General features: G+C 53.2%; 1 protein-coding gene across 1 annotated transcript in view; it reads left to right on the top strand.

Moving 5' to 3' along the window:
* Window positions 1-26,591, top strand: part of CLNK (cytokine dependent hematopoietic cell linker) — a 147,090-nt gene extending 120,499 nt beyond the window's left edge. Inside the window, exons 13-19 of the mRNA XM_036018786.1 lie at window positions 269-287; window positions 2,043-2,124; window positions 5,653-5,693; window positions 11,858-11,991; window positions 13,633-13,710; window positions 17,179-17,334; window positions 24,660-26,591. Coding sequence (XP_035874679.1) covers window positions 269-287; window positions 2,043-2,124; window positions 5,653-5,693; window positions 11,858-11,991; window positions 13,633-13,710; window positions 17,179-17,334; window positions 24,660-24,803 — 654 coding nt within the window. The 3' untranslated portion in view covers window positions 24,804-26,591. The remainder of the gene's footprint in view (window positions 1-268; window positions 288-2,042; window positions 2,125-5,652; window positions 5,694-11,857; window positions 11,992-13,632; window positions 13,711-17,178; window positions 17,335-24,659) is intronic.
* The last annotated feature ends 901 nt before the right edge of the window (window positions 26,592-27,492 follow it).

Here is a 27,492-nt window from a genome sequence, read left to right as displayed (position 1 = left end):
TCAAGGTCCCCCCAGCAGGCCGTGCTTGCCCGTGACGACGTCACACAGAGCGTAAAACTGATTTTTGGTTAACGTGGGCCAATGCTGCTGCTTGTCTTTGGAGTCTTTGGGCTTCACCGGGTCTTTGGAATAATATTTGTACATTTTTAAAATCTGCATACTAATGAAAAGTTTGCCCACTTCTACTAACCAGTTGCTCTAAAACACATAGCATGAAGTTTTCTATCACCAAGAGTCATTCAACATTTTTTTTTTTCATTTAACACAGGTCCTTGGAACAGAGAAAGGTAAACTCTTTACCTTTGTTTTCATACCCTAATATCGTCAGGTTAAGTGCTATTTCCACGTTAGTCCTCTGTAAAGGGACTGGTCATTTCAGGGCCTGGCATGTATGAGTGTGTGTGTGTGTGCATGCGCGCACGCGTGCATCAGCGTGGGGGTGGGGGAGGGGTAACATGACCCAGAGCTTCAGAGTCTGGCTGTTCAAGAACCCCCTGGTCCAAACAGGGCAGTTCAAGTTGGGGCTAGGCTCCTGGTCTTTCTGCAGCCACAGGCCACTGACAAGGAGGCACAAGGTCACCCCCTGGCTCTGGGATCACCCCCAGAGAAGCTCTTGGTCTCATCTTTGATGTCACCCATACACACACACACACACACACACACACACACAACCCACACTCCCTGGCTAGCTGGTAGGATGCTGAGTAGGCAATGACTTCCTGTCCACCTTTGAAATACTGTTCACATTCACTTGGAATGATGACTATGCCCACAGCCAAGGGTCCCAGCCTCGGCCCAAAGCGTGAACACGGGCAGCGTGTCAACCAAGCCACAGGGGCCTCCGCCAACTCACGGTGGCTTTGCCCCCATGGGGCTCCACGCTCCTCTTCATACTGAGGTCGTTAGACCGGGGCAAAGCCTAACCTGGGTTTGCAGATTCCCACGGCTCCTGACAGAGGAGTGGGGGGCCTGCTGGCAATCCAAAAATATGCAAACCCTGGAGGGAGCCCAAGCTCAGCGCCCTCACCAACACGGTCAGGCGTTCCTGCCTCGGGCTATGGTGATTGTCATTGAAACGGTGTGACATCCTTCAGCTCACAAGGGGCAGATGCTCTGGGTGGCTGTTGACACGAGACACCTTTATGCCACGTGTGACTTGTGGACTCGGCACGGAAGCCACGTGCCAAGTGATCACAGTCCCTCAATCAGTGGCATCCATTTGGTGCGCGGCCTTGGACAGAGCGCAGAGTAACAACCAGACGGACACACGGAGGTGTGTCTGCTCTTCCTTAGCTTCAGTGCCTCCAGGCGAACCTGAGAGGGCTTTACATGGATGTCTTATCCCAGTCGTGCTGTGTGCCCAGGGGGACTCTGGACGGCAGGTTGAAGTCTGTTCACGATGGGAAGGATGTGACAAGTGGTGGCAGCGGTGGCCTGTGCAATAACTAAACAACCCCAGTTTGTGTGGTTGGCAGAACTTCTCAAAACTTGAAGATCAAAGGGGGGATTCTGAGAAAGGCGTGCCTGGGAAACCGGGTGGGAACTGCTGGACTACCTCGGACTCCGGGGGCCATCCCGCCCTGTCTCGGCGGCGTGTAAGGACTCGGGCGTGGGGGCAGCTCTGGGCATCTCTGTGCCCTGCACTGCTCAGAACAGTCCTCAGGTTTAACTTTCTGTTTACGTTTCTGCGTAAGTCTCCATGTGAACGCAAGATTCCAGTTCGGTTCTCGCCCACACCAAATACCTCCAACGTAACGCTCTGCATTTTGGGAAGTTCCATGATGAGTTCCAGGCTCAACAGCCTTGACAATAGTGTTGAAGTTTCAATATTCAAAGCACTTTCAATAGCCCCCAGGAGAAGCCACTCCCAGAAGCCTGGGTTGGCGTGGAAACGTGGGCTGCAGTGTCTGCTGACCCCCCACAGCCCGCTCCCAATCAGCAGGGCTCGTGGGGTGCAATCACAGCAGTCCCCGCAGGCCTCGGATGGTCTCGAGTCATTTTCCTTTTGCATCCTGACCACGTTTCGTGACTCCTTTATCCAGCGCCGTATCAGCAGATGAAGCCTCAAGCATCTCACCTGTCACAAAATCAAAGCTCTCCAGAGACCCCTCATGCTGTCGCCAGGTAAGGAGCCAGGAGCCCCCGGTTGGGTCTCACTTGGGGCCGTCGGGCCGTGTGTGGTATGGGACAGTGACTCGCCAAGGCTTCCTCGGAAACGGGAAGTCCCTGGCCTGTGATAAGGAAGCCCAGAACTGCAGCTGTTATGGAAGCTAATAGCGTCCCTCTTCCTGCACTTTGTACTTGACCGAGTGAGGCTGGAGACGTGTGAGAGATTCAAAGACCTGAATATTAACTCAGTCGAATTAGGTAGACCAGATGCTAATTGTCTGGGAAGGGAAGCTGGCCTTTCTAACTAGAGTCAGTCGATCACCCCAGGGAAGCTTACAGTTAGTTACCTTTGAATTTCACTTTATAGATGGCCGGGGCTTCAAAATACCGTTATCTGATGAAACGCTTTCCTGACCAGGTTATTGTGGCAATTGTCGTCCCAACTGCAGAGTTGAGGAAGCTAAGGCTCAGCTGCAAACCGCTGTAAATTAGTGCTGGCTTCCTTCAAACCACGTCCAGGGCCCCCAAAATTGGTGCTGGGAGGCCCTCATGACCCCAGCCTGCCCACCAGCCTCAGCCTCAGCTCAGGTCACTCACTCAGGTTCCCACTCTCCACCGTCACCTACCGCAGGACATTTGCACCCACGAGTTCTCTGCCTGCCACACGTCCCCCCCCCCCCCCCCCCCGCCCGCAGCTCCCCCGCTCCACTCTCTCCACACTGAGAAAGCTTCTCTGCTTCCATCCGACCCCGGCGGAAAGCCACAGAATCCATTCCCCAGGGGGAACAAATGAGGCCCTGCCCACTGAGGTCAAGTCCAAGTTCACTTTGCACCCGCGGGTGATGTCTCTCCTGACTTGGTTCTGAAAAGGCAGCCCATAAATCCTGACCATTCCAGGCGCCCGCCCAGGGTGCAGATGCTTTCACCTTCATCTCCCATAAACAGTCACAGGGAGCCTCCCCCGTCTGTGGTGCACCGCGGTGCTTAGGGGGGACTCGCTGGGATCAGACTGCCCGGCTTCGGCATCAGCCAGCCACGTGACGTTGGGTGACAGCCCTCGTCTCCCACGTGAAGCTGAGAGCAGAGCCGGGCCTGTTGCAGGCGCCCAGGACATGTGAGCACTCATGGCCACGGCCCTGCCCTGTCCACCCGGGTGCTATCCCCTCCCCCATGTGCCTGCCCTGTCCACTGCACACCATCAGCCACTTCGCTGTCAGGCCTTGGCCTGTGGTAGCAGGACTCCGGCTGCATGATTCCTGCGAGGCTGTTTCCCATGTAAGGCCCACTCGGACACAAAATTCTCACCCAGAGCACAATAGCATAGCCTTTCATAGTGTAATTTTCTAAATGGAAGGCAAAAAATCACCCTATCGTTGGGGAGAGATAGTGAGCTCGCAGCGGCGCCCGCAGGCACGCTAGCAGTTGTGTGGTGCGGTTGGGCTTCTGTTTGTTTAATTTACTGAGCAAAGCCTCCTGATTTTCCTTCCTCTGCTAACTGCCTGCCTCTTCTCGGCCCCTTTTGGGGACTTTTCCCCAAGCTGGCCTCTATGTGGCAGTGTTCCACAGGGTTCGTCGGAGGTCCGGTTCTCTGTCTCTGCAAGCCCAGGCGGTGTCACGTGTCCCACGGTGCTGAACGTCAGCCCTGTGCTGACGATCCCTGCATCTTTGTCTGTCTTCGGCGGCAGCCCCCTTCTTAGCTCTATGCCAATGGGCAGCTCTCCTCACAGAGGGGACAGGCGTCTTGAACAATAATGTTGAGACCGAACTCCTCACTTCCTTCCTCCCCAAACCAACACCACCGCCACCCCACGCCCCCACCGCCTGCAAACCTCCTCACCCTGGTAAATGGCGCCTTCTCTTTCCCACCATCACTCTCCCCATCTCATCCATTCCCACCTCCCCGGATTCTATCTCCAAAACAAGCCTTAGTCTCCCATTCCTCCTCCTGTGCCCAGCTCCCAACCTGGGCCGGCCACCGTCGGCCTTGCCCGCACGGTTCCGGCGGCCGTTTAATGCAACGGCACTTCTCACCCGCACGCCTTCCCCTCTGTCCAGAAGGAGCTACTCGCTGGCCTGCTGCAGAATGAGCCCTGCTCTGCTGCCTCTGAGCCTTCGCCCCTGCTGTTCCCTCCGTGGAGCCCCCAACCTCCCTCGTCCCCCCTCTCCTGTTCATCTCGCGGAAGTCCGCTCGGTTAGCCTGTCCCCCGGGAAGCCTTTCCCGTGGTGCAAAGCGGTGGCGTCCGGGTTAAGTGACCATCTGCGCCGGCAGGAACGCCTGCTGCGCACACACCTGCGCTGGCGCGTAGACCGTGTCCTGGTGACGGCGCGACGCCTGCCCTCCCGGAAGGCGGCTGCTTCCGGGCGGAGGCCACGTCTCCCTCGTTTCACCTTCCTGAAACCTCCCCCGTGCCCCGGAAGTTCTCAACACTCGTTGGCAAAATGAATGAAGCATTGTTTTATGTTTCTTTGGCTTTATTTCTGGCTTCAATCCTTGCTAAAAACTCCTACAATGTTAAGGCAGGGACATGGCGCTATAGAGGATTTCTTTTCCCCAGACACTTCTCAAAACTGTACGCTGGCTTCCGGTAAAAAAAAAAAAAAAAAAGCCCGGTGTTAACGGTCGTCTGGGGCGTCGGGGGGAGTCGGACCGGGGGCTACAGCTCGGTGCCGTGGTCAGACAGCCTGCTAGCATTTGCAACTCACAGAGGGAGCCTTGAGATCCCAGGCTCCTGGGAGAGAGCGAACAGCAGACATGCTCCCGGGTGGTTTCAGCGGTGCCACGGCAGAGCTACGTTTCATCTGACTCTCCCAGAGCTTCTGTCCATTTCCCAGTTTCTGGTGCAGAGCACCACCCTAGTGATTAGCTTTCACTGCAGTAGCACCGAGCTCTTACAATGACGGTGCTGGCCACGTTGCAAAGCGAACCAGAAAATTAGAGCTAAGTGTTGAGTAAAGCTAAACATGAAGTAAAGTGCTAACCAGAGCCCTTGGTAAACAGTCCTGGTAACATCATCGTTATTGTGCTTAGAAATGCATATTGGTTTTTTGATTGTCCTTTATTTTTTATAATCCCTTTCCCTTTATGGATCGTCTTACAATTATCCACATAGTTTCCTCATCTAGCTCGCAGTTCAAGAAGGAATCAATTATTTTCTATCCTCTCCTTCAGTTGGTAACTAATGATTACGGGATAGAAGCCCCCACTGGCCACACGTCATTTTCTGTAGTGTCTCTGCAGTGAGGGGGCAGGTCCAAGTCCATGGCCTCTAAAAGTCCAGGACCGTGCCAGGTGCTCGGTGAAATGCCATGGAAAGAACTCGTGTGGGCCCCTGTGTTCTGTGTCAGATGTCCGACCGTCTTGGGAAAGGAGAGAAGGGATCGACCTCCTACTGCCTTGCAAAGCTTCTTCCAGCTCAGCCAGGAAAATGCCAAGTGCTTTGCCAACGTGACCTTACATAGGCCCTTGCCCTTGCCCTTGCCTTTGAGTGGAACTGGACCCAGCCTGGGAAATACTTATTCTTTCCTCTCTAATGCTTTCCTTAGCTCTTCATTCATGACGAGCAGCCACAGTACGCAAAACCGAGGTAAGCACGTATCACCCAAGAATTGCGAAGCACGCAGGTAAGCCCTCGCCCCCCCGCGCTGTTCCTGCCTTGTGACTCAGTTTTGTGAGCCCCCGAGTCGCCCAGCTGATGTGTCTACACGCAGTTGGCCTGTTCCCATTGACAGAGCGCATTCCACTGTGGTGACATAACGATGTTTACCCATGATTAGCCAAGACCATGTAGGTGGCTTCCATTTCTCCTCTCTTACGAGCATTATAATGTGATGAGTAGTAACGTTGGTGTCTTCTCACATACACTAACACATACATGTTTTCCCCATGTGCAAACTGTCAGTTCTCCCAGAGTAAAATGTGTGCATCTTAGGATCTTGTACGACATGGATTTCCAAAGCAGGTGTCCTCTGGTCTCACCGGCAGCTCAGGGGTCCCCTGGGTGCCCCATCCCCTCCAACAGTCGTTTTAGACAACACTCTTTAAGTTTTTGCCAACTCATTGGGTGTAAAATCGATTTCTCTTAAGAAAATCTGACAAATGGAGAAGACAAAACCGACCCCTCTTGCTAATTGCTGGCAAAGATAAAAATCCAAAGGTTGCTTGTCTGGGGGGGGCTGAAGCAGCACGCGCAGGGATTACTGCGGACGATGGGTTTGGGCACTATGGGCGTTGTTTTGCCAAAGCTACATCTGTCCTGTTCTTCTGTCTGTCCGTCTTCTCCCTAAATGCCAGGGAGGTTCTGTGTTTAGGTCTAATCTTGTTCTCTCTCTCTCTCTCTTTCTCTCTCTCTCTCTCTGTTGAGCTATAAGAGGGGGCTTGGGGCTGGATCCTGGGGACAGGCTGAGTGCTGTACTGCCCAGGGTCCTCATCCTGCCCCTCTCCCTACGGGAGGGAGATAGAGGCTCGGCCTCACCAAGTTCCTTCTTGGAACTTCGCCCTCCCCCCTCCACACAACTCAAACAGGAGTGAGCTCACAGCCCTCTGCTAGACCTGTCATAGACGACGGACACATTTGAACATTTCTCCTTTGTTTCTGTGTTCCCCTCCTTCTCCAGGGATCCCCTGCCCAGTGAACCCCCTTCCCCACAACCTGCATCATGTCCTTGTTTCTCCTCTGCCCTCTGCCCTCTGGGCCTTAAGTTGGAAAACCAACCTGGAAAACTCACTTCTCCCAAGGTACACACTGCTAACAAGAGTTCCCCCCCCCCCCCCAAAAAAAAAAGTTTCCCCAACAGAAAGCTACTTTTTTTTTTTAATTTAAAGGAAGTTGGCTAAAGGGGACAGTGATTTGCTGCGGGGACTCAGCGCCTTGGAATCCGGGGGCAGGAGTCCCGGAGGCAGGACGCAGGGTATGGAGATAAGGCTTCCGCCAGGTGCAGGGTCCAGGCCCCAACAGGCCCAGGAAGGGCCTTACCTGTGGGGTTTGGAGAATAGAGCGCAAGGACGAGGAAGCAGACTCTTAGCTTGAAGCGGAATGCAGAGTCCTGCCTTGAAAGACAGAATCTTGCACAAAAATAGAGAGCGATCGAGGAATGGAACAGCTGCTGGGGACGTTGGGGACGTGGGAGGCGGTGGGAACAGACCGGGGTCCGGCCAAGCCCCCCAGGGCTGGGCATGGACCCTCTGTACTGGGCTCCTGTAGCTGCTTCTCTGTGCGGCTGGCAGGAAGCAAGGTCACTTAAAGGAACAGCAGGGGAAATGTTTGGTCCTTCAGCCTTTTCAAACACAATTCTCTCCTCTTTCTGTCAGCAAATACACACCAGGCATGCGATTCGTACCCAAAATGGGGCTGGGCCCTAAAAATACAAGAGAGAGAGAGCCTTCGCTAACCAGCACTTCAGCGGTTAGCTAAAACCAACCTGCCCCGCCCCTCCATCAGCTTACTGAGCCTCGGGCCTTCCACTGGGTCAGGAGTCACCTCCGGGCAGGGTGGCGGGCCCGGTGGAAAGTAGGTGCACAGCCAACAGCAGGCAGTAGCATCCTGGCCTCCTGCAGCTCCCCAGCTGCTCTGAGCGCCTGGGGGGTTGGGGGGGAGGCGGCCTTCTTCTCGGCCAGTTGTGAAATGCACCCCTCTGTCCCTGTGGACATTTTCATCTTTTCTCTTACAAGTGAGAAAAGATTTTGGAAACATTCGGTGGTTCTGGATGGTTCAGTTACTACCTGATAAATAGCCTTTGCTCAATTCTCTGATAAATGGATTCGAGCTAAGCTATTAGGAGCCCAAGCTGATGAATCTCAGGACAAAAAAAAAAAAGATTGTTTTGAGATATCAGAAGGGGATCCAGATGGCTTTGGTTGCACTTCACAATAGTAACATGATTCCCTAAGTTTGGGATTGTTTTCCTTTGTTTTTAGTTTTTGTTCACAAATATTTTCTTTTTCTATCTGCCTTTGTTTTGTAAACTACATGGCTTTTTTTTCTTATAAGATTCTTTTTTTAATTGCTGTAGTAGTAACTGAAAATTTGCTAATAAGGACACATAGATACTTGGTGAAAATAAAATGCTTTTATTATAAGTTAGAGAAGAAAGGACTCGCTGGAGCAGAGTCCCCCGAAGCGCTAACATTGGTGGCAGCATTGACTGAGCTACTACTGATACAGGTCAGGCGCTGTGCTAAGAGCTTCCTATGCATAAGAACATTGAAATGTGAGTGATTTCGGGGAGCAGTATGATCTTGCAATCCGTACCATTTTACTAGGCTCCCCTGCCTCAAACTTCATTGACCACCTACACAATGTGCTCCCCAATGTTCCTCCACCCACCCTGGGTCAATCTCCTCATTTCTGTGACCCTCCAGCCCCAAGCAGGAGAGTCCTCTGTCTTAGGCAGAGTCCCATGTCCCATGTCACGGGGGTACACAACTCAAAGGCCATGTTTTATGCAGAGAAACTTTTCCAGAGGTTAGTCGTCATGATTTTAGAACAAAATCAGTTAAACAGTTGTAGGCGATTATAAGCTCCGAATTTTATTTATTCATCAAGCAAAGACCCAACCAGGCCATCGGGGGAAATTGCTCGGCCAAGTTGTTTTTCTGTTTGTTTTGTTTTATTTAACTCATTCTCTGAATAGACCACACATGCACGTACCTGTTTCCCAGCACCCTTTTCAAGTGGGACTTCTTAAATATTCAAGCAAGGCACTCCGAGTGGGAAATATAATAAATCAGTTGCCACAATATAATGAAAAATTCATAATCACCGAAGACTGTTATGTACGCTACACGACGAACAGGAAATGCTGATGATGGTTATTTTCCTCTCTCTGAAGTTTGTCCTTATTGTTTCAATCCACGTTGGAAAGGTAGTTGTGGCCATTTCCATAATAGGTCTCTATGTCTTGCTTTACTATATTTTCAATAAATTTTTAAAGCCTTTTTTTAATACTGCCATACCTCTGTTAGTTTCCTTGTGGTTAGGATTCGCGGGGTACACACGTCTCCATTCTCTCAAGTGATCTCTGTGTCGTTACATTGTAGAGGTGTAATTAGCACACAATTGGAACGTTTAAATCCATTTGCATCTAATTTTGTTTTCTGGGGTTTTTTTACATTAATTTTTTTTTCCAATTACAGTTTACTTTTATTATTCTTTTTCTTTTAAAGATTTTATTTATTTATTTTTAGAGAGGGAAGGGAGGGAGAAAGAGAGAGAGAGAGAAACATCAACGTGTGGTTGCTGGGGGCCATGGCCTGCAACCCAGGCATGTACCCTGACTGGGAATCGAACCTGTGACACTTTGGTTCGCAGCCCGCACTCAATCCACTGTGCTACGCCAGCCAGGGCTTATTCTTTATTCATTATTTTAATATCACTTTGTATTAGTTTCAGGTATATAGCATAGTGGTTTGCAGCTAATGTTTAAATGCTGTTTATATCTTTGATATTTATTGCGATCATTAATATGTTTTATTTATTTTTACATTACTTTGTGCCTCCTATTTGCCCTGCTTTTCACTGACTTTTTCTTTTCCTGCCAGATACTGGGTTCGTCTCTTCTTCATTCCCCTTTCTCCTTCTTGGAAATTATACTCTTCTTCCATTAGTTTTAACATTTTAAGTAAAAGCATGATTGAATTTTAAAACTCTACAGTTTACATCCTCTTTCCAAACAATACAGAAAACTTTTAAAATGAAATTAAAAAGAGAAATATCTTCAGCATTATTCCTATTTTCAGGGCCTTAAATGGGTGAGAGAAATTAACGTACTGTGATGAATGCACTTTAAACTTTAAGTGATCCAACAGCTAGTTCTCTACGACAAATATTTTAATACACAGAATTCCCTCTACCAAGCATTCTTGGGCTCAACATTTTATTTAATATGCTAATATTAATGCTAATGTTTTATTTAATATTTTGCCTCAAAAATGTGCTGTGTCAAAAGGACCCTATTCTTAAATGGTGATAGAAGGAGACTTAACTTGGGGTGGTGAACACACAATACAATATACAGATGACGTAATATAGAATGGTACACCTGAAACCTATATAATTTTATTAACCAATGTCACCCCAATAAATTCAATTAAAAATTAATTTTTAAAAGTATCCTATTCTTTCAAAGTTCTTGTCAAGCTGTTCTTCAAGACTATAACTTTGGTTATATTTTCTAAGCTGAATGAAGACTATGTAGTTTATAATTCTTGTCTAGTATCTTATTTTCATGTTGTTTTTATGCCCTCAAGTCTTTATGAAATTTTTAGTTATTTCTTGCTTGAAATTACTAAATTATTTATGTTTGCTTAATATTCTTCATTAGCACCTCACTCCTTCCTTATAGCCTTAATTTCCTGAAATTAATCTTTTATTATTATTTACTGAAGTGAAATTACATGTCATGAAAATGTTATTTTCATTGATGTTAAGAAAATACCACATCAAAACCTGACAAGTGGTAGTATCTTAGAACTTAGGTACCAGGTGAAACCAAAATCCTTTCAATGATTTTTTTTAAATACTTTAACATCTATTGTTCTATCTTCCCTTTTAAAAAGCTTTTCACCCAAGTGTGATTCTGTAGCTTCATACATTCATCACTTGGAAAATAATGATCCACAGGCCTGAGCAGATCTTTTCAATGTTAACGTGCTTCATTATAAAGCAGTTTTTAAAATCACATTTCTAAGTACCACTACCAACCTCAGGAGAAAAGTCTTTTAAGATGCTGTTATGTCAAGTTGGCAGGTACAAGGTTTTTTTTTCCAATCTGCATTTCAAAACTCTGACTTTTTAATTGGTAACAAATGCTGCAGTTGTTTCCTGTGAATTAATGGGCTCACTTTGTTCATTTCTAGTAAAATATCTGCTAAACTCCTGAGTCTGAATAGTCATAAGTTGCCAGTCTTTCGGATTTAAAAAAGTGAGACTCCATGAAGACAAAATGTCATTCTTCAAGTTTTTTGGTTTTGTTTTTTTAAATAGTGTTTCCTGAGTTGGGAAGAAGCTTGGCTTGTTTAATAAACAGAACAAAATTCATTATAGACAAACAGAGCAGGCAGTGGGGGATGGGTGGGTGGCTGGCTGGGTGGATGGATGGAACCCTGGATCAGGGTGTGGAAGGATGGATGGGGGAATGGGTGGATAGCGGAATGGATGGGTGGATGGATGGATGGATGGGTGGGGGAATGGATGGGTGGATGGGGGAATGGTTGGATGGATGGAGGAATGGATGGATGAATGGATGGATGAGGGAATAGATGGATGGATGGATGGGGGAATGGATGGATGAGAGAATGGATGGATGGATGGATGGGGGAATGGTTGGATGGATGGAGGAATGGATGGATGAATGGATGGATGAGAGAATGGATGGATGGATGGATGGATAGATGGATGGATGGAGAAATCAGAAGAGAAGGATTATTGAGGGCCTTACTGACAGAAGTAAAACACCTGAGTTTTCTGCCACGAGTGAAGGAAACCATGGAAGGGTTTTCACCATGGGGACTAGCAAAGTCAGAATCGCATTTTTGAAAGATTATTCTGGCTGCCTTGGAGAGGAAGGGGCAAAAGCTGAGGCAAGAGAAGGGTCCAGAGGAGACTGCCACCCAGAGCAGGAAAACGGTGGCGTGGACCGAGGGTGCCACAGACACAGAGAGGGGTGACTGGCTCTATCCAGCCCCTTGCTGGAGGAAGGCAATCAGACACAGTAACAAAGGCACATCTGAAGGTGAATTTACTCTCCCCAGATCATAAAGGAAGCATGCAGCCCCACCCTGCTCAGCGATGCCAGTCTCCAGCCACCTCCGACCCTTGGGAACCTTCTCTCCCCGCCGGCACCACAAGCGGGAGAAAACCTCTCCCCACAAGGCCCGATGGAAAGGTAGGCTCATCTTTCTAGACATACTTAGCACCTTCGTGGAGCTTTGCCGGAAAGTGTTTCAAAGGGGCATCGTGACTGACTCTCATTGTCCCTCAGTACTATTGGCTTTCAGAACTTCAAAGTGCTTTGCTGTGTAACCAAAGGAGCCATTTTACATTGCTCTTTCAGCAGGTTCTTCCACTTGCAAACCACCAACCCCCACCCCGCGTTCACAGGGGCCTCGTTCCAAGACCCCGAGGGGACACCTAACACCACGCCGTGTACTTCCTGTTTTCATACGTACAAACCTGTGATAAAGCTTAATTAAATTAGGCAGTCAGGGATGAACCACAGCAACTAAGAATAAAATAGAACAATTATAACAATATACTGCAATAAAAGGTAAAGGACCTCATTCCAAAAGACACCTCCAATAAGAGATGAGTTTAAGCCCTGGCTGGTACGGCTCAGTGGACTGAGTGCCGGCCTGCGACCCAAAGGGCTACTGGTTTGATTCCCAGTCAGGGCACACGCCTAGGTTGCGGGCCAGGCCCCTAGTAGGGGGAGCATGAAAGGCAACCACAAATTAATGTTTCTCTCCCTTTTTTTCTCCCTTCCCTTCTGTCTTAAAAAAAAAAAAAAAAAAGAGGGAGAGACATTTGCTCCCAATGCTGAGAGAAGAGAAGGACAGCCGGGTGGGAGGGCAGGTGAGAAGCAGGCGGGATGCCGGGCCGCAGGGCCGGCTGGTGCCGAGTCCTGGAGCCATGTGCCCACAGAATGGCCAGCACTTCTGGCTGGCCAGCCCCGTGTGCTCAGGCAGGGGGCGGCCGGAAGTGAGGCCGAGGGGTTATCGGGGAGCTGGCTCACACATGCCCATCACTGGAAAGATCGGGTTTGTGCTGCGAGGACCTGAGACTCACACCGAGAGACCAAAGACCGGATGTCACATCCCTAGCACTTGCTGACCAGGTGACAGGTGTTGACTTCCTGAGCCCCCCTGTCCTGCCGTGCCCCCTTACGGGGTTGTCACAGGGATGGGCCGGGACGATGGATGAGGAGGGGTCTTCCACGTGCCGGCTTCATGCAGGGGACTGTTTAATGTTAGGATCCTGGGGAGCTCCTGGTCTGTGGTGCATCTCTCTGACGGCCCCTTCTCCTCTCTGTTGTGCTGGACTTTATAATCCAAAAAAGCCAATTGGTATAAGTAAGGGAGCATGGCACAGTTGCAAAAGCCAGGCAGACGAGGGTTCAAATCCCGGTTCCACCACAGGTGTTTTTAGGCGAGGGGCCTATAGGTGCTCTCAGCCTGCACCTGTCTCCCCCTCCCCGCAGTTTCCATGGTGACCAGGGCTCCACACGCAATACGCACCCCTGCTCGGCTGGCTCAGCACGGTAGCTGGAGGGCTCACGGTCCGTCCTGAGCACGGTGCCGCAGGGCCCCGCTCAGCGGAGGCAGTGGAACTCTGGTTCCTCTGTCCTGCCAATCGATCGCAAGATTCCTAAGCTGCAGGGACTTCTGCGGTGCCCGTGCCGGGGCCCGGGGACAGGATGTTCGTACCGCATCCCGACTGTCCGTCCGGCTGTGATCTGGCACTGCGAGAGCAAAAGTGCACTCCCATTAATGACTGACTCATCAGCGCTGCCCTCTGACCCGTCCTGCAGGCCGCCCAGCACAACGGATGGTACGTGGGCGAGTGCAGTCGCCGGGAGGTCGAGGAGGCCTTGCTAAAGGAGAACAAGGTAATGCCCGTCAGCCGGTGGCCTTCTGCCCGCAGGTCAGGGTCCCCAACAAGCAGTGTGCTCTGACGGGGAGGGAGGGGCTGCTTCCTGTGTCACCCCGTGCTTCTCCGTGCTGGGGAGGGCGTGACCGGACGGAGGGTCTCAACCACAGTTGAGATGGGAGACTTACCAGCCCTGCCAGTGTCTCAAGTTTATAAATATCTTTACATGTAGGTTTCTTCATTTATTAAGTGAAAATAGTAAATCCCAGTTGGGTCTCTCTGTCTCGCTTCTTCGGGGGAAGGAGCAGAGGTCGTGAACACTGTGCTAGTCAGGACACGACAGGTCGTGCTACAGTAACGAACTCCCCCGAGACCTCGGTGGCTTAGCAGCACAGCCCCACTTCTCGCTCGCGCCCCGTGCTCCAGATGGGTCGGGGGGGGGGGGGGGGGACGGCGGGAGGCTGCGTCTCAACGTGTGGTCACACCAGTCACACGCTGGCTCTTAACCCAGCCTCCCAAAAGTCGCACGTTCCACATCTGCTCACGCCACGCGGGCCAACGTCACACGGCCAGACCCAGCTTCCGGGGGTGTGGGGAAGTGCCGAGCGAGCAGCTGACCAAACGGAGAGGAAAACGGAAATATGTGTTGCCGTCAGCGCAAACGATTACTGTAACCACTGCCACAAGGGCAAACCATTCTTAAGCAACTGCTCTGCCGCGTGCAGAAAGCAGCATGAAGTTGTCTAGAAGTGACAGAAAGGGGCTCCCGAGACCCACACGACATCGAAATCTGCCTTCAGGCAGCTAGCGTGGCGGCCACTGTGGAGTGGGGAATGGGAAAATGAGTGAGTTCGCTCATTAGTGGGTGGGTGAGTGAATGATAGGGCCCCAGCAAGTTTTAATAAAACCTGGCTCTCAGAACCGGCATTATAAGATTCAATAAGATAAATCACACATACGTTGCCATGGAAAGCGGAATAATGCCCCCCGCCCCAAGATGGCACGTCCCAACACCCAGAGCCTCTGACCCTGTCACCTCCCGGGGAAAAGGGGTTTGCAGATGTGCCTAAGAATCTGGAGGTGGAAGAATTATCCTGGATTATCCGGGTGGAGTCAGTGTGGTCAGAAGGATCCCTGTAAGAGGCGGGCAGGGGTGCAAGAGTCAGATGTGGGTGGGGGGGTGTGGGGGGGGCACTCCAGTCCAGGACGGCTGGCGGCCTCTGGAAGCTGGAGAAGGCCAGGGAAGGGGCTCTCCCCCCGAGAGGGAGAACCGCCCCTCTGAACGCAGCCCGGCCCGCACCTGGGTTCCAGCCCAGGGAGACCCGTGTCGGAATTCACCCTCCAAAACTGGAGCGGAATAAACTTGTGTTTCAGTCTGCTAAGTGTATGGGAATGTGGTGTAGCCACGATAGGAAATTAATGCAGTCATTAAGAAAGTGTCTTGAACACATTAGGCATACATGGAAGTGTCTTATTTTTAGATGAGAAACATGAAGCTAAGTCAAGGTCTCGGTCACACATGGAGAAAGTGGCAGACCCTGTGATCCAGACCAGCTCTCTCTTCTCAAAGTCTGCCTGGGCCGGTGCTCCCTCCCTTTCCCTCCCCTCCCCTCCCCTCCCCTCCCCTCCCCTCCCCTCCCCTCTGTCCCCGGTTCTGCCTTCTCTCCCTGCAAACTCGGAGAAAACAAAATCTCAGTTGAGTGGCTTCCTATTGTCCTTCTCTGGCAGTCTCGGTGTCGTCACAACGTGTTCCCCACACGTGGGGAAGGTGATTTACCCTGCAGGACCGCTCAGACTCACGGAGACAAACTCACTGCAGAGTGTAAGAGGACGGACCCCGAAGTCGGTCCCACACCTTGGCTCCTCCCCTTCCTGATCTTTGGCGAGGTCCTGTGATTGAGTCCTAAGGCTTCGATTACAGCTGAAGGTTCAGGCAAGAGTAGTTCCGGGAAATCCCTCAGTCCCACTTGGTGTGCTCGGAGGCTCGTGTACTTAAAGGGAGAGAAATCGGGCTTGACTTGGCCAGTGAGGATGCTTTGGGAAGCTCACTTCCACCCCTGGACCCTAACTTCCTCCCGTGGAAGATGGGGACAGAACACCTCCTCAGGTTCCGTGTGAAGATCCAATAGAACCACGTGTGTGAGGTGCTTCATGCCTTGAGGGCAATTCTCAATGAACCCTCGCCGCCAGCACCGTCAGAACATCACTGCAGTTTATACTATTATTCACGGATGTAATATGTTTGAAGTATTGCTATGCAGTATTATAGGCATTAGACAAATCTATATCTGTATTATAAATATGAATTACACATACATTGTAGTTGCATATAAATACAGATATTGAACGTAGTTGAGAGAGATGAATGCATATGATAATTATTATAAATATGACCCTATTCTTACGGAGCATTCATAATGACCTGTGCAACCCCAGTCAGAGTATTCAGTGCATGAACCACACGCTGGAGCCCCAGAACTAAGCCTCGCAGGCAGGTGCGCTCACCTTCAGGGGGCTGGCCCCATTCCCGGCCTTCTCCGCAGGACCTCCATCCGGAGCCCTTTCGGGGGGGCGGGGGGGGGGGGGGGCGTGCCCGGCTGGCTCTGCCCCACAGCAGGTGCCTGTTCACGGCCCGCAGACCATGCCACACTGTTGACCTTCGGGCCCCTCGCTCGCTGTGCATCGCCTCGGCCTCCGTAATGCACGCGTCTGGGTTTCCTTCTCCCTCTGGGACTCTCCGGGACATTGTCATAGGCCCTTTCTCGTCTCCCTACCCCCTCCCCCATTTGCCCTGCACCTGCCCCCACCTCACACCTGGCTGCATCTTCTCCCCCCTCTACAGCCTCTCCACTCCCTCTGACCTCAGTGACCTCGAAACCCCGCATCTCCCTTGAGCACCCTAGTCCTCTGTGGACATCTCCCCACACACTGGCCCAGGTTCTCATGCTAAAGGCCGCTTCTGCCTAACGCCTACTGTGGCTGCCACCGGCTCTGGGGTAACACTGGAGCGCCAGGCAGAACCGGAAATCCCTGAACCCGGGCAGGTGAAGGATGGGAGGGGGCCGGGGCAGGGCTGCTCCACATGGCCCAAGAGCCAGATGCGGCTTCGGGAAATGGCGGCTTGACGGGAGACAGGACCCAGACGGAGGCTGCAGGAGTGACAGGAGACAGGCCCCCTAGACTGGCTGGTGCGTGTATCCGTGAAGGTCATGCTGAGGTTGCGGGCAGGATGCTGTGGACAGTGGGGGAGGCTGGAGGATATAGAAGAAGGAATGGTGTAATCCAAGTGGCTGATGTCTCAGAAAATGAAGAGGGCCCTGATCCATGTGGTCCCTCAATAAATACTTACTGAGTTAAGTCGAATACAGACCCAGTTTACCAAAACCCAAAGCCAGTGGGGAATCTCACATAAGCGGCCCTGTTTCCACGCTGGGAGGGTGGGGCGCTGGGTTTCTTGAAAAGATCGTCATTCTTCCTTTCCCTTCAGGACGGCACCTTCTTGGTCCGAGACTGTTCAGTAAAATCGCAGACAGAGCCCTACGTCTTGGTGGTGTTTTATGGGAACAGAGTCTACAACGTGAAGATCCGCTTCCTGGAGAGGAGCCGGCAGTTCGTTCTGGGCACGGGACTCAGAGGCGGCGAAGTGGGTATCATTTCATGCCTTTCCTTTCCCCACGCTGAAGCACAGTGAGAGGAGCATGTGGGGGGCACAGGATGGGGGGAAAGAGCGCCGCCCCGGAGGGGAAGGACGTAACTGATCTTTCCAGCCCCTCCCACCAGCATCCCGGTGCAGCGCAAGGCTTACCCGCACAGGCAGGCTCACCGCTGACCATTCCGCGCACCCTCCATCCTGCTTCGCCCATTAAAGAAAACTCGTTCTGCCAGACATCTAATTTCTGCCTCCCGGGGTCCTCCACTGCAGCCCCCGTTAATCCTCACGCCTTCCCTGCCCCAGCACTAACTCGCCCTGCAGGCGTCTGACAGCATCTGTTAGCAGCGGGAACTGGCAGGTCTGTGTCCCCAAACTGAAGGTGAGCTTGATCACAGCGCCCAGCGGTGCCCGTCCTCAGCACCGATCGGTGGTCGGGTGGCTAAGTGAGAGCAGATCAATAACTCAGACAGAAAGGGAAAAGGGGATTGATTCCCCCTGAATATGTCTACAATAGGCCTGGCCAGTCTGCATTACCTCATGGTATCTTTCAGCAGCTCTTTGACATAGCCATTGCTTCTGTGCTAGATGGAGGGAAACTGAGGCTCAGAAAACTAAGGCAATGGCTAGAAACATACAGGTAGTGAGTGAGGGGACGAGGAGGGACTGCATTTCCACCTCTTCCTGGCGGGGAGGGGAGGGGAGGGGAGGAAGGGAGGGAGGGGGAAGAGTAGGGCTCAATTTCCCAGTCACCACGTACGGAGCGTGTGAGCTCAGGCCGGTCACTGCACTTCTCCGGGCTTCAGTGTCCTCAAGTGCAGATGGTCTTTTCCAGCCCAGACTTCTATATAGTTCAGTGGTTCCCACGCGGTATCGCCAGACCCCAGTTTTATTAGTGGGTGTACATTATGGGTTGAATCCTGCCCTGCCTCCCTAATTCACATGCCGAAGAAGCCCTAAGCAACTCCCCGGGACTTCAGGATGTGACAGTACTTGGAACTAATGGTTTTCAAAGAGGTGATTAAGGTAAAGTGAGGTTTAAGGCAGGTCCTAATCCATTAATCCCTTCGGACTAGTGTCCTTGTAAGAAGAGCTTAGGACACAGACACTCGGAGGGACCACCCGTGGGAGGGTGCTGAGGGGAGTGGGCCCCCTGGGAAGCCAACCTGCTGACTGGGGCCTGGGAGCCCCGCCCCCAGACCTGTGAGGACACACGTGCCCACTGTTTAAGCCACCATCGTCCTCAACCTGTGGCGCAGTGTCGCGAGGCCCGAGCAAACTAGCACAGTCACAGGCTGGGATTTTCACAGGTAGCCGCTACTCTTCAATAGATAGCAAAGTAAGGGGTGTTGCCAGGGCTGCCAAAGGGCTCCAGGTGGGCCGGTGTGGGAAACTCCTCTCAGTGGAGTGTGGAGAGTCCAGCGTGCTCCGCATTGGACCCAGAGCCCTTGTCTGGGAGTCATGCGTGGGCCAGAGAGGCGGGCCGGCACGGACTAGGCCATGTGTGTGGGGCCCGTCACCAGCCTGTGCCACAGCCCGGGACTGCCCTGGTGTCAGTGAGTGCACAGATGAACACGCAGCCCCGCCGGACACAGCCGGGCCCAGAAAGTGGCGCGTCCCACGGAAGTGGCCGCTGTTCCCTTCCGTGCTGAGGGCCAGTGAGTGCATGCGTGGAGCACGCTCAGAACACCGCCCGGAACATGGAGGGCCCACGATAAACGTGAGTTATTCCGAGTTCACGGCCAACACTGACGCGTGGTGACAACCAGGCCGTGGTTCCCTCAGCTAGGCACCCAGGGTAGCGGACTGGCCGGCTCAACACCCCTTTATCCTTCCAGTGTCTTCTTTCAGCTCATACCGTTTCTCACTTAAATACATCTAGTGATGTTTACATGCGTGGGATTAAGGACTCCTTTCCCTAGAGCGTACAGAACATGGAGAGCACGTGCCCTAACGTGGACGGACTGCAGAGCCCTCTGCGGGGTGCTGTGTAAGGTGTTTTCTCATGCAGTCCTCGAAAACCTCTGGGAAGGGCCCACCCCTGGGTGTGGAACCCCTCGTGCCAGGGAGGAGACTAGACCTGAAGAGGCGACAGGGTTCCCCCCGCCCAGAGCCGCACTGCTAACAGGGGGGCGGCAACAGACACGCGGGGGTGTCCGTGAGGACGTCTGAGAGCGGCGTGCCAGGCTGCCCGCGGCCCTGACTGCCCGGGCGGGGCGCAGGCTGGCTTCCAGGGGAGGCCCCTGGAGTCAGCCAGCCAGGGGCCCTGAAGGAGTCCATGCTTGTGTTAAGACGACCCTTCTTATGGGATTGAGGAATTTTCTCCTCCTGCGCCTCTTCCAAGCAAGAGTTTCCTCTCCACGTCTTCACCGAACGTTCTGCACGTTCATACGCACAGGCATTGCCCCGTGCCGTTAACAATTAGGAACTCATCCATCGATGTCGTTCTCATAGCAACCCTGTGAGCTAGGTGCTGCCTGTATCTCCATTCGACAGATGGTGAAACTGAGGCACAGGAGTGTTAAGTAATGGGCCCACAGTCACAGCTGGTGCCTGGCAAAGCTGGGGTCCCATGGAGTCTGCAAAAAGATTGACCTCCTTGTGCAGTCTAAGACAACATCACGACCACTAACACCAACAACCCCCAGCCCTCTTGGAAACAGAACGTCACAGAGCGTTGGTTGAAGAAGAGTTCACTCTTACGTGGAGCCCATTATGTGCCGGACACTGGAGGGGAAGGAAGCATTTCTAGGTGGTTCTTTCTACCGGCCCCGGCCTAGGACCGGGACAGCTATAGACCACACTCACTGCCCTCTCCACGGACACCGCGTGAGCCCCTCGCCCTGCCGAGGAAGGGTCTCCCACCCTTAGGACGAGGGAAGAGTCTTGGAGACAGCGAGGCTCTGCTAAGTGCCGGCCAGCTACCAGCTACCAGCTACTTCATCCCGTGCTTGAGGGGACGTGTAGGCGGCACGGGGTTTTCAAAGACCCTTTTGATTGTGTGTGGCTCTTTGGAGCCTTTGCACACTTGAGAATCTAACCACACACACAGTATGGCAACGGTCTCAAGGGACTTATTCCGGGTGTAAGAAGAGACGAAGTAAATAGAGTAGCAAGCACATAGGGGCTGGTATGCAGGAACTACCACATTCCATCGTAAATGGGCCCCGAAGGCCGTTTCGTTAGCTCTGTGCACCCGGGCGTAGGCCAGGCGCCGGGGCCACCCACCCGGGCGAAGCCTGCGGGGGCCCAGCGCATCGCCCCCTCTCGCGGCACAGGGGGCCAGCACCCGGGGCGCGCCTGCAGAGAGGAAGTGGGCGAGGTCCGTTTCCCTGCACGTTAGGTATCGGGGCCATTCTGCTAGCCATGTGGCGGGACAGTCACTCTGACTTCAGAGTGAGGGAGTAGCTAGTGTCTTCGTTTCCGGGGGTGCTGGGACAAAGCCCCACAAACTTGGCGGCTTAAAACGACAGAACTGTATTCTCTCCCAGTTCTGGTGGCCAGAACACTGAAGTCAAGGCGTGCGCCGGGCCACACCCCCCTGGATCCTCCCTGCCTCCTCAAGACTCCGGGTGCTGTCAGCAACACGCCTCGCCCCGCACTTGAGGCCACCTCCCTCTGGTCTCTGTCTCCGAGGCCCCACTGCCTCCTCCCCTCCCTCCTCTGCATGAGCCCCCTCACGTCTGTCTCACGAGGACACACACACTTGCTTTCAGGGCCAACTCAGGCTGTGCTCTGCCCCCACGATCCTCCACGAGTCCCAGCTTCCGAGGTGTGCATCTGCCGTCGCTCTCCGATGTATAAGGTGATCGTCAGATTCCAGGGACTGGGACATATTTTGGCCTATTTTGGGGGGGATCAGCCTTCAGTCCACTATACCCGCTTGCTCACTCACTGGCCAAGTGTTAGTTTTCCGCCCGCGCTATGTGAGAGGCAGCGCTCTGCTCGGGGGGCACACAGCAGAGGCGGATGGAGTCCCGCCACCCAGGGGTACTGGTGAGTCTCTACACGTGCGCCCAAGCAGGGGCGAGAGTGGAGATTCGGAGCAGCTGGTAGGATACCGGCCCCGCCAGCAGGACGGACACCTGCCGTCCCCAACCTTCAGAGCGTCACTACTGCAGACCTCGACACTGCATCCATGTTCAGGAGTCATGCACGGGTCAGCGTTTCTGGGACTGCTCACAGGGGAGGGCCATTTCAGTCCCCAGACCTTACATTCCCGATCGGTGGCTGAAAGTCAGGACAGCCATCTGCTTGATAAACTGAACACGGGAGCCCGGAAGACACAGATAGTTACCCCAGGGGCTCACCTCTCACCTCCCCTGTCTGCTTCTCGCCGCCCTCCCTCTTGGCTTCCGACTCTCTTCTCCTCTTCCTGCTTTCATTCGCGCGTGTCTGCCCAGATGGACGGGCTGACCGTCTGGCCGTGAAACATCACCCACGGCTGGTATGCCGGGCAAACCCAAAAGGTGTAAACACATTTTAAGATACAACACTAGGATGACACTTGTTCTCCTGAAAAAAAAAAATTCATTTAATATAAAAACAAGAACTTAATTATAATCTTTTAAAAGTCTCTTTAGGGTACTACATCAGTTGCAGGCTTATCACTAGGAGTCAGGAATAAGAAGAACAACAGTATGATTCATAGCCCCTGCCTCGCCTGCTTCCTTTTACTTGTTGAAATGACGATTTCATGTCAAGTGTTGTCCATGTAGATGATTAAACAATTGATACTGAATTCATTATTTCGGGGCGCCCCCTGAAAACAGACAGGAGTGAGAATGCAGAGCATGTCCCCCCTGAAGGCGAACACCAGGAAAGGGAACTCCTGTTGCGCCGGCTGGGGACCCCGTTTTGCAGAGGAGCGCTGCGTGAAAAGTGTGTTCTCGTAAATCACTTTTTGTTTCGTCAAGTGTGAAGAAAGAGAAAAAACCGTGCCCTTCGTGTACAAGGGGAAATGAAATAGACACATTTCCGTCCTTTCTGAAGGCTTACGAGGATGGTCCAGAGAGGCCTTCGGTGGGGGGGGCGGGGTTCCTTCGCCCCTCGGCCCCCCGTCCTCTCCTGCTCCCCTTCTCCGCAGACTCGGAAGGGAGGAGCCCACAGTGACGGCTGACCTTCGTGGGGCACCCCTGGTCCGTGGAGGTCTCTGCTGAGTGCTGTGTGCCGTCAGTCCGTCCTCACCGTGGCCCCCGGAGGCAGGTCCCAATAGCACCACCATCCCTGTTCCTGGGGAAACCGATACAGAGAGTGTTAGAAACTTGCCCAAGGACACGCAGCCGGGGGGGGGGAAACCCTGCGTGGAACCCCCCGGGCCCTTCACGTGTGACCGCTTTAGCTGGCGAACTGTCATCTCACTGGACAACCGGGACAGCCCCTCGCCTCAGCACCAGGCAGGAGCTAACATGCTTTGTGCACCCGCTGGGGGCAGACAGATGGCGCGTCTCACGGACAACTCAGCGACAGGTCCAGTCACAGGCCCAGCGGGGCAAGCCACGTACGCGTTTAATCACTAATCTTTTAGTGAAAACAGACAAAACCAACTGGAATCGGTGTAGAGGAGAAGGGGGCAGGTTTGTGGGCTCGGTCACCAGGAAGGACGGAACGAAAGGGGTCTGGGAGGTGGGCACTGTCAGGAGACGCATCACTCCACATCTCTGTCCCCCTCCCCCACAGTGACGCCCTCCTCGCACCCTTCTTGGTGGCAGGAGGGAGGACAGAGCCCCAGCAGTTACAACAGGTCTCCACATTCCAGCCAGTGCTCCTCCCCTGGGGAAAGGCAAGTTGGCTCCAACAGCCCCACGTGCCCCCACGGGCAGGGCCCTGTGTGGCCTGGTAAGGGTCTGAGCCCAGCACATCCCCCTCAATGCAAAGACCTCTTCATACAGGAGTTTATTTTGTCCCCACCAGGTGCAAACTCCATGACGACAGTGACCTTTGACAATCTCATTCGCTGTGGGCTGTCCCTCGGGTCTGCAAACATTTCTGGTATATGGGGAAGGGAGGAGACACAGAACTACAGCAGAATCAGATCACCCCCCCCCCCGCCTCCCCCGCCTCCCCCGCCCGCCCCCAGGACGCGCCTTCCTCCAGGCGCTGTCCTCTCTACCCGGTCTGTTGGAACGCCAGGGTCCCAGCTACCGGCAGCGCCGTATCAGGGAAGAACTGATAGGCATCCAGAAAAACCAGGTTCCATTCCTGGTCCCGGCCCTGCTGCAGCTTGCCCTCTGGGCCGGTCAGTCCGCTTCTCTGAGCTGCAGTTCCTCTGGCTCCTCCAGGAAGGCCATGGCCCACCTCACTGTGCTGCTGAGGGGGATCAATGTGGCATTCAAATTTAGAAGGCCGGTGGGCACGCTCCTCCTGACCGTCTCCCAGTGTTCCGAGCACTCATCCAAACCCAGCACACCAGACGCTATGCCCACGTGCTCGTGCCCCCTGCCCTGCTCCTTCCCTGCCTTGACTGTCTCCAAACCCTCCTTGTCTGCTTCCCTGGGGTCACCCAGGGCACACCACCCATTCATTTCCAGCCTGTGTCTCCGACAAAGCACTTCCTGACTCCCCTGGACTTGAAACAATCTTACTTCCCATTGAATCACCTCAGGACTCTACCTGTACATCTCTGGAAACACCGCGTGAAATGCTCTGCTGTTTGTTTGTTTGTTTGTTTGTTTGTTTCATACAAAGCCCAAGGAAGGGAGCAACACTGGCTGAGAACTGGGGGCAGCCCCGTGGTCATCAGAGGGCTTCTGGTCACACCAGAAGTTGGTAGAATCAGGGGCCCAGGACAGAGAGCTCGCTGCGGCCTTTCCCACCAAGTTCCTAAGGGACGGTCGATCCTGGACCCGCTGCATTTCGGTTGCTCATGGGTAGAGGGGAGGTCAGGGAGGCCCGCAAATCCCCAAGACTCCCCGGGGCTGACGGCTGTGAAACCAGCTCGTCTCTCAGTAATGCACCTGGATGCTTACAACAGGAAACCGCTCTTGGGAAAACGGAGAAGCCTGACCAGGTGATCTGATTGATCTGATTCTCGTAGATCAGTCAGGAAATGCCTTCGTTCCCCTTTGACCTCCCCAGGCGCCTTCAGTCTGTGCCTTGCAGCGTTCCCACCACTCACCCTCCAGAGGACCGGAGTGCCGCGTCCAGTGCTTGAAATGACTTTCCGGCACACTCTTCCAACAACCACCGCCCCCCACCCCCCCAACCAAATGTTAAGGAGTCCATCTCTTTTCCCAGGAAAACTCAACGTCTGTACTTTTAACCTGCAGGCACTAAAGCTACGGACATTCCCACTCACTCTCTTGTCTGTGTCTCCACAGTTTGACTCGGTGGAAGACATCATCGAACACTACAGGTATTTCCCGATCGTGCTCATCGACGGGAAGGACAAAACCGGCACGAGCAGGGAGCAGTGCTACCTGACGCGGCCGCTCCCGCTCAGCAGGCTGTCCTCGCCCTGGTAGCCCGATCCCTCTCACCTGCGGCTCCCGCGCCCGAGGCCTCCACCGCCTGGCGCTTCTGTCCAGAGATTATTTTCTGTGGCTCTAAGGATGACAGTTTTGACATTGTAGAAAAGCATTCCATGGTGGAAATGGGAAATGCAATCATGGCTTGGAAAGCTCGAGTCACAGAAGACAGGGGTAAAAGAGGCAAAAGTCAAACTGGACTTTTAAAAAAAAACTATCTTGTAAAGAAGCAACTATAAGGACAGCCATTATGCTCCTGTTACGGAGGAGCCACAGAGGTTACGAAACTCTCGCTTAAGTTTGCAGCTGGCACAGGGCAAGTCTGGGTGAGATTCCCAAATCTACGCTCCCTATGGGTCTTCATGCGGCCTCTCTTTGTTTCAGAAATGCTTGGACTTGTGAATTTACAATGTTTTTGCGATTCCTCATGCCGAAGGTGTTAGGGAATGCTAGCTCCCTGGCACTGGGAGTCCTGGAAACCCAGTCCTAGGGCAGAAGTGTGTGAGGAAAGTAACAGCACTCGTGACTATCCCGTGAAAGACAGGAATCAGAAATGCGTTTCCGCAGCTGTGAGGCCGCCTGTCTCCGGAATACGCCGTTTAGAGCCGCTTAAAGACAAGCGGAATCAGCAGATTCAGAGCGAGGGCGTGAGCTTAAGTCTGAATGAGAGTATCATTACTTTTAAAACTCCAACTGTGCCCTTCCATTCGAAGGAAGAGCCACCCCCAGTGTAGTGCGATGTTGCAGGAACATGGTGCACGTCCCCGCTCAGGGCTGAGAGGGTGTCCTTTTATTCTTGTTTCACAGCACAGGTGCGGAGACGGAGGCTCCAGGGGGTCACTGATCTTCCTCCGTATAGGCGGGGAGCCCAGATTTTTACCCATTTTTGCCTGGCTCCCTCCAAGCACATCTCCCCGGGTAGGTTTCCTGCCCAGTGAAAGAGAAACAACTCAAAAATTGACCCACCTTTAAATATATAAATAAATAAACTCTTGTAGTGAAGTTAAAAAAAAAGTTCTGGATGAAATTAGTAGCCCACAATGACTTCAAATATAACCAAAGCCTCCATGTGAAAATTATAGAGTACTTATGTAATTGTAGCTACAATGTAGAAGCAAAACCAAAATAGCATTAAAAGGCAGGAGATATCAGGGGAAATGATACACACAATGCCCAGGCTCCCCTCTGGTCCAAACCTGCCGCCAATGAGCGCTGAGCAGAGTTCTTAGCGTCTGCCAGCCGCCGGCGCAGGCGCGCGGGCTCCTCCTTTCACAGGGTCAGCATGACGTGATGCCCCCAGGAGGTCAGCTCAGCAGCCCTGGAAAGCTGGGACTGCTGACGCCCCCCCCACCCCCAGCCCGCCCTGGAGTGCGCCTGCACAGGATAAGATGGGACCCACGAGGCCAGAGGGCTTAAACTGGAGCTCAGCTACTACGGAGCAGACCAACCTGAGCTGAAGGCACTATGGCGGCTAGTCACGCTCAGCTGGGCTCTAGCAAACCCAGGCCCCTGTGGAAATGAACTTGGCAGAGAGACCGCAGGCTCCTGTGTGGGAAGAATCTACTCCTCACCCTAACAAGCTCTGGGGAGATTTCACGGAGAACTCTGATTCACTTACTCACTAGGGCCATGCCACTCCAGACTGTGAAACTTCTGCTTCTCCTTGAGCCTTGTTCTCGGGACAACAGGGGGGCATCAGGGAGTGGCTAGCAGTTCCGTCAGGCTTCTGTTTCTGAAATGTTTTAGCAGCTCCTCCTCACAAATGCGTGATAGGAGGCTATGTGGGGGGGAAAGTTGACATTGACCATCTTAAAATAAAGTGCCCACAATACCTAGACATATGAAAATCTCCAAAAGAAGTAGAAAGCTCAAGATTCTGCCAGGGGTGGCTTGGATGACTGGGACCTGAGGGGCCATGTGAGCTGGGTCTTCTGGACCTCAAATGTCAAGACAGGAGTTAGAAGTGCAAACGTGTATTGGAAGCAATGCCTGGAATGCTAAACGGGAGCAGGAACAGGAGACAGCAGGGCGAGCCCGCAGGCTGTATGCTGGGCCTGACGCCTGTGGGGGTGGGGAGAGCGAGGGAGGGAGGGTGAGCAGGACAAGCATCAGACTGAGAGGCAGCCCTGGGAGGGCCTTAGCCAGCCCATCAGTAAGATGCAGAGCAAAGACTGCCCATGGAGGAGGGAGTGCTATGTGGGGCAGACATGGGCAGGTGTGAGGACACCACGCACGCTAACTCCTCGCCAGGGCTGCCCAGGAAAACCCCGACCTTCAAATGCCGAGGGACGTCCAGAAGGCACTGAGGCTGGAGGCTGTCAGAGAGCTTGGTGATCAGCAAGCTCTCCTTTCAGGGAGCACCCAAGGGGCCCATGTCCGGGTCTGCCAGAGGGGCATCCTGGCCCTCAGCGCTGACGGCAGGGACACTGTGCTTGTAACAGATCACTAGAGGAGGGAGACGAGTCCGTTTGAACCGCACCGCCTCAGCACAGCAGTTCTGTCAGGAGGGCAGGGCGGGCACTCTGGACCCATGTTAGGGTTGAGGAAACAGGCCTCCTCGGCCACACTCTCACGGTGACACAGTCACAGCTGGGACCGCGGTTTCCCGACAGGAGGTTCCGCCCGGGGCCCAGCTTCTCACCGGCTCTGTCACCGACAGTGCGATGGTCTGCCCGCGGCGTGCCCA

Source organism: Phyllostomus discolor, chromosome 1 (assembly GCF_004126475.2).
Source record: "Phyllostomus discolor isolate MPI-MPIP mPhyDis1 chromosome 1, mPhyDis1.pri.v3, whole genome shotgun sequence".
Taxonomy (NCBI): domain Eukaryota; kingdom Metazoa; phylum Chordata; class Mammalia; order Chiroptera; family Phyllostomidae; genus Phyllostomus; species Phyllostomus discolor.
The sequence above is the reverse complement of the archived record's forward strand: the minus strand, read 5'-3'. Positions and strand labels throughout refer to the sequence as shown.